The sequence below is a fragment of the Terrapene carolina genome, unplaced genomic scaffold (assembly GCF_002925995.2).
Source record: "Terrapene carolina triunguis isolate 2854851 unplaced genomic scaffold, T_m_triunguis-2.0 Scaffold192, whole genome shotgun sequence".
Lineage (NCBI taxonomy): Eukaryota > Metazoa > Chordata > Testudines > Emydidae > Terrapene > Terrapene triunguis.
The window spans coordinates 6,357,788-6,364,920 of NW_020664543.1; the positions used below are offsets into that span (position 1 = coordinate 6,357,788).

General features: G+C 48.2%; 1 protein-coding gene across 1 annotated transcript in view; it reads right to left on the reverse strand.

Moving 5' to 3' along the window:
* The window catches only part of GNA13 (G protein subunit alpha 13), a 37,167-nt gene extending 34,893 nt beyond the window's left edge, over nucleotides 1–2,274 (reverse strand). Inside the window, exon 1 of the mRNA XM_024198324.1 lies at nucleotides 1,932–2,274. Coding sequence (XP_024054092.1) covers nucleotides 1,932–2,214 — 283 coding nt within the window. The 5' untranslated portion in view covers nucleotides 2,215–2,274. The remainder of the gene's footprint in view (nucleotides 1–1,931) is intronic.
* Between the last annotated feature and the right edge of the window lie 4,859 nt (nucleotides 2,275–7,133).

The window sequence follows — 7,133 nt, forward strand, 5'->3', positions numbered from 1 at the left end:
CTACACAGTATTAGTAAAAACTAACACGACTGAGGGATTAATGCTACAATTAGATTTACTGATAGATAGGAGAAAGTCTGAAAAGAGGAAATCAGCATGGTGACGCAAGTACATGACAGGCACATGGGATCAAAATATCTTGATGTGAGAACCACTTTTATAAGAAAAATGTCTAATTTTATCATGAGGGTGATATACAAACTATTTTTAAAATGTTCATTCTCTTCAGGTAACACTTAACCATACCTTCCAGATTGGCAAAAGGAAAGAAAATTAAAGTATTAGAAGATTAATCTGCAGTCCTTATTTGCATACTGTTTTACAGCAGAACAACCTGAATTTACAAACAGAACTCTGCCCCGAGCATCTGCCCAATACATATTTGCTCAGGGTAAGGGAAAGCATTATTATTTAGTTTTTGCAGCTCCTGAACACATACTAGGCACTCAATGGAACAAGGACTAGGGGTAAAATTTTCAACTGAGTAATTAATTTAGGAGTCTAGGTCCCTTTTTCAAGGGTGACTTTTAGGCTTATAGTCTAGTTTTACTGAAAGTCAATGGAACTTAACTCCTAAATCACAGGCACACTTTGAAAATGGGATTTAAGACTCCTAAATCACTTACATATTTTGAAAATCTTATCCCTGTTGCCTTGTAAACTTTATAGTCTAATCTGAAAATGAGATGAGTGAAGATAAAAATTTAGAGGGGCTTGGGTAAGAAAAAGATAAAAGGATGACAGTAATCATCGGACAAACTCATTTAAGTCACATGCACATCTCAGTTATGGCACTTTGGCTCTGGAGGGTGCACAGAGCAGGATGAATATGTGGGCTTCTTTTAACAACTAGGTCAGTCTAAGTTTCCACATTTATGGCAATGCAGCTTCTACTAAATCAATTTGATATGCAAATCCCTCTCCACAAACACAGGACACTTCTCTCTCTCTCTATATATATAAACAAACTTTCAAATGCACTGTTTCCTCCTTTCCACACTGGGACACCTTACTAGGAAGTGGTGAAGCTGAAATACGTCGGAATGAAAATTTGTGTGTGTGTTTTGCATGAATAAAGCTAGGGAACTACTCCACAATAAGCTAGAATCCCTCAATACTGAACCTCACATCAGAGAGCACTGTACGTCACTGGTTACAGCCCAGGCTACCTCTGCTTCCTGTAGGGTGGCCCGCCAGCCCGGAGACTCTCCCCTCAGTGGTTATTGCATAAACTAGTGCTGGGCTGTATAAAAGTGTGAAGTGATTGAAATAAAACCAAGCCGATCAGGCAGCAAATGATCAGATGGTAAGAGCCAGGGCTGCTGCTTGGACAAGTCTGAGGAAGGTAATAGTCTAGTAAAGGCTCTTCGTGACCCCCGGAGGAGGTGGGGTTTCTGTGCCCCACCCACTCCAATGCTCTCATCCCCCCCAGGGCTATGCCCCCCCCCCACCCCCCCCCCCCCTGCCCTCCACCCCCCCCCCCCCCGAGGCCATGTTTCCCCCCACCATCCTCTCTTACCCCCACCTTCCTTCCTCAGGGGCCAAACCCGCCCATGCTTTCTCTCCTCCCCGCCCCCATGCCCCCAGCACAGCCCCGCGCGCGCGCTCTCACCCCCACACCTGGAGACCAATTACTTCGCCCCTCCCCCGCCCCACACATCCACCTCTCCCGGCTCGTTTCCTCTCCCCCCCTATACCTCCCTCGCCTGGGGGGGCCATACCCCCTCTCTCGTCCCCTCCCCCCAAGACCCACTCCCCCCGCGCGCTCTCTCTCGGCCGCCCCTCAGACCTTCCCCCTCCCGCCATCGGGCCCTATTGCCGACACCAGGCCAGGGTCCCGGGAGGCCAGTCGCCGGTCCCCAGCCCCGCCCCCTATCCCGGCCCAACGGCCGCGGCCCCGGAGAGGGGCCCGGGCCCGGCCCCGCGCCCACCTTTGATCACGTTGCTGTAGATGGTGGCGCGGAACTCCTCGCGGGCCGCCCGGTCCCAGTCCTGCCCGTGGATGATCCGCATCTGCTTGAGGAAGGTGGACTTGCCGCTCTCGCCCGCGCCCAGCAGCAGGATCTTGACGAGGCGCTTCACGTAGGTCTTCTCGCGGTTCAGGCACTTGTCGATCTCCTTGGACTTGCGCTGCTGCTCGGCCTCGGTGCTGGTCAGCAGGCAGCCGGGGAAGCAGCCCGACAGCGCGGAGCGGGACGGCAGGAAGTCCGCCATCTTAGCGAGCACTGCCAGGGAGCGGCCGCCCCGCGCCGCAGCTGCAGCCCAACGGCCCCCTCGGCGCGGACGCCTGCACATGCGCCTCGCAGGCCGCGGCTGCCGCCGCCCGGAAAGAGACACGTGACCGCGGGGGCGGGGCTCCGCTCACGCCCGCCACGTGACGGTGCGGCCCTATCCGCCGCCGCCTGCCCGTCGTCACATGATTGCCCTTCCCCTCCGCGACCCAGCCCCATCACGTGACAGCGTTGCCGCCTATTGGGTCTCGGCGCTGTGTACTTGGGCGGGACTGAGCGAGGCGTGGCGGTGCCGGAGCTCATGGGAGGACGTCGCGAGAGCCCGGGTATTTCGGGGCGACTCCGCCTTAACCAGCGTCCCGCCTCTGTCTGCGCATGCGTACTCCCCGCGCGCGTGCAACGGGACAGCCCGTGCCTACGTCCCGCAGCACGAGCAGGGTACGCGCCGAGCAGGCCCGCAGACAAGCAGGCCTGCGAAGCGTGTGTACTCAGTGCACCTGTGTGCCACCCACACAGCCCTCACCGCGTTCGCAAACACACCCGTCTGTGTACGCACATGCACACACGTGCTTGTACACATGTGTGCACACAGGGACATTCGTGCATGTGCAGGTGTGCCCAGGGCTGATGAGAGAGGGGGGAACGAGGGGACACTTGTACCAACAGCAGAGCTTGTGGGCAGGGTTGCCCGGGGGCAAGTGGGTTAATTGGCCCCAGGCCCTGCAGGGGCCCCCGCGAGAATATAGTATTCTGTAGTATTGCAACTTTTTTTATGGAAGGGATCCGCGAAATTGCTTTGCCGCAGGCCCCCTGAATCCTCTGGGCAGCCCTGCTCATGGGGGCTTCCGCACTGTCTGTAACTGGGATGAAATGGGAGGGGTGTGGCTCCTGTGAGACCGAGCCCTACATTTCTCTCCCAAGGCCTGGCTGCACACTCACCCTTCTCTTGTTTTACCAGATTCTGCTGCCCTTTCATGTTAACTTTGCTGCCCTAGTAATAGTATCATTTGGGGCTTGGAAAGACTCAAAAATTGACTTTTTGTGGGGTGGGGCAGTTGCTAATGTTTTGATCCAAATAGAGACAAGTCATTGGAAAAATGGCATCATGTGGCTCCATTTTTTTTTCCTGTTTACTTTTGTTTTTTGGTGTCTCTATGATTCCATATTATACAGCTTCAATTTACAAGTAAGATATTTTTTCTAACATCCACTACTGCAAACTCAGCCTGGGATCAGAATGTCAAAATGGGTTCTGTCCACACATTTCAGTAATAATAAATATTCTGCAAATACATCTTATTTGGCAATTCTGTTGAAGTTACATAGCCAGACCAAAATGCATACCAGTCCCCCTTTAGTGGTTCAGATCTAACACATCTCATAGGACTAAACATGAATTAACTTAGTTTACTCAATAAAGTAAGTAGATTAGCACAGAGACAGCAGATCTGTGGAGTAAGAGGCTGCCGTTTTTACAGTCACTTTTCGGATCATAACTACTACAATAAAATAAGTGGCCAGATTTTCTGTTGCAGCTGAGATCCAGTTGATGCAGCAGAAGAAAGGCTACCAGGGAGCAAGTCACTTTGCTCAGCTTTCCCTTCCTCCAAGTCTGGTCTTGCTAAAGGTTAGAGTAGGGGTCGGCAACCTTTCAGAAGTGGTGTGCCAAGTCTTCATTTATTCACTCTAATTTAAGGTTTCGTGTGCCAGTAATATATTTTAATGTTTTTAGAAGGTCTCTTTCTATAAGTCTATAATATATAACTAAACTATTGTTGTATGTAAAGTAAATAGGTTTTTAAAATGTTTAAGAAGCTTCATTTAAAATAAAATTAAAATGCAGAGCTCCCTGGACCAGTGGCCAGGACGCAGGCAGTGTGAGTGCCACTGAAAATCAGCTCATGTGCTGCCTTTGGCATGCGTGCCATAGGTTGCCTACCCCTGGGTTAGAGCATCTCGGGTGAGACTGTCCACCAGCTCAGGATAATCATAGCAAAACATGCTCTGACCTTTCTTACACATGAAGGAAATGATGTAGGAGCCACTACATCAACTCTATTCCTGCTGGGGAGATACAATTAGTCACTCTCCCAGGCCAGAGCAAAGGGAACATAATTGTCCAGGGAATCTTGCACAGTGTGTTTGCGTAGGCATAGTGGAGCAGGTGGTGTCACTCATGAATAGGGAATTAATTAAGGAATGAGGATAATTAGAAGCAGAAGAGTACAGGGGTGCTGGAAAAATGTGTATAGCAGGGGTGCTGAGAGCCATTGAACCAAACTGTAAACCCGGTATATGAGGGAAACCACTTCAAGCCAGGGGGTGCACCAGAATCCCTAGTTCCAGCACCTATGGAAATGTGTACATCAAACTGATGATGGAACAATTCAGGAGTTTATTTGTATCTGTAAATGCAAATCTCTCGAGCATTTAAACACAATATGCAGGGCAGCTCTTCGTCTGTGATGGTTTGAAGGAGCATGATTTTAAAACACTGTGGGCCAAATTCAGCTTTGTCCACAATATTCCAGGATGTTGTCAGTCTGTGACACTCACTTTGATAAAAGAAGAGGGGCAATATCATGATTAGAAGGCTTTGGAGGCTTTCCTGACAGTTGGGAAGTGGACAGCTGGAAATGTGGAGTGACTGACAGTTGGGACTGGGAATGTCAGTAGGGTCTGGGGAGCTGAGAGTGACTGCTGGAAATGGACAATTGGATGGTAACAGTCAGAACTGGACAGCTGGGAGTGGGCAGCTGGAGAGAGAAGGAGCCTGAAAGAAGTGTCGTTTCAGCAGTTTGACCCTCTGGAGCAGGACAGGAAGTCGGGGAACAGGCAGTGAGGAACAGCCAATAGGCTGCAGGACTAACTGTGTGAGAAGAACACAGGGTGAGGGATGGGAAAGTGAAGTGATGCAAAGTGAGAGAGGAAGGAAAATGATGAAACAAACAGAACCATGGAGAACTAGACAGAGAGTGAAACAGTCTGTGAGATCCCGCTGGAAGGGTAGTGCAGAGGCCTGGTTCTTCTCTCTGACGGAATTGGGGAGCAGGGTTGAATTGCTTGTTTTATTGTTCAAACAACTATTTCTATTTCCCCTCTGAGTAAATTCTCATCTATGAGATGGTAATTCATTCTGGCGAGGGGAAAATCAGATGGGAGGATAATATTGATGTTACATGTGCAGGGGATACGCGGTGGCAGTTATGACTTTCAGAACTGGGGACTCTGGCTCAACCATCTTCGTTTAAAAATGAACGCAAGATTTTTAAGTGCGGGTCAGTAGCTTGCCTGACAGACAGTAAGGGCTGAATCCTCCAAAGATTTAAATGGAAGTTAGGAGCCTCAGTAGAAGTTAGAAGCCTAACTTCTTTTGATCATAGTGCCTTATACTCGTTTCCCTTTCACCAGAATGGGTTTTTTGTTATCTTGTTCTGCTGGACAACCGTGACTTTCCTCGCCTTCTTCTACCCCTTTCTTGTCTCTCTGTGCTGTTTACCAGCGGGCTCAAAGGGAGCACTCAGAAAAGTAGGCCCCCAAAATTCATGGCTCTTTGGACAATGTTTACCGACATTTACCAATAAAATCTAATCCTTAGTACTTACGGAATCTAACCCTGATAAACTCACTGCAAGACTTCCAGACAAACCATACCCAGTATTCTGGAATGTGAACTTTGATACTTTTAAGTATTGATTTAAAGGAAATAGATTTTCCAATAAACTGCCAAAGTTTCCCCACATGAAAACTCAGTCACAATTTCCACAACCATTTCTCCCCCTCCCCGCCCCCCCCAAACCTAAAATATTCTCAAGAGAACAAAAGGCAGAAAAGTATTGAAAGAGGAAAAAGTGCTGGATGCCCAAGTTAGGGATTAGGGGATGGGGAAAGGATAGAGAAAAGGAATGGCTTAAACTGCAGCAAGGGAGGTCTAGGTTGGATATTAGGAAAAAGTTCCTAACTGTCAGGGTGGTTAAACACTGGAATAAATTGCCTAGGGAGGTTGTGGAATCTCCATCTCTGGAGATATTTAAGAGTAGGTTAGATAAATGTCTATCAGGGATGGTCTAGACAGTATTTGGTCCTGCCATGCGGGCAGGGGACTGGACTCGATGACCTCTCGAGGTCCCTTCCAGTCCTAGAATCTATGAATCTATGAATCTATAATCAGTGAGTGGGTTTCTGTAAAATGACCTGTATATGACCATGTCTGAGTGATGTGAGGTGTGTATGGGTGTGTACTTGCATGTGTCTGAGTTAGATGACCCATGCACCTGTGTTTGTCTTACTGTGATGTGAGTTTTGTATGTGTGTGTGTGCCTTTAAAGAATATGACTGATCCAAAAATGACAAGTAACTGTAAAAATGGCACCATGTAGCTCAGTTTTTGTTTTGTTTGTGTGTGATTGACCTGTGTGTGCATGCATTTTAACAATATTACTTTTGTGTGTGTGTTTGAGCAATACGACCCAAAATATGCCACTAGTGAAACTGTAAGAAAAAGATGACTGACCTTTTTGCCCTTTAACCTTTTGGGCCAGATCATCAGCTGGTGTAAAGCTGTTATACCTCCATCTAAGTCAATTGAGTAGTAGCAATTACCCGAGGAACTGGCCGTATGTTGGTAGGTTAGCTTAAATTCCCATTGTGATGCACAGATGATCAACGAAAATGACCATGACCAAAGCTGAGGCAGATCAAATATGTGATTGCAAACTCTGCACTCCCTTGAGCCTATACTAACCACTCCACCTAGCAGTTGTAGAGTTTCCATCCATAAATGGGGACCATTCCTGTAATATGAGCTAATAACCAAGTCTTAAAGATGTTAAAGCCCTTTCTCCATTTTTGATAAAATGCTAATAAAGAACGAAACGTTCCATTTCCTCTTTGTTTCCCTCC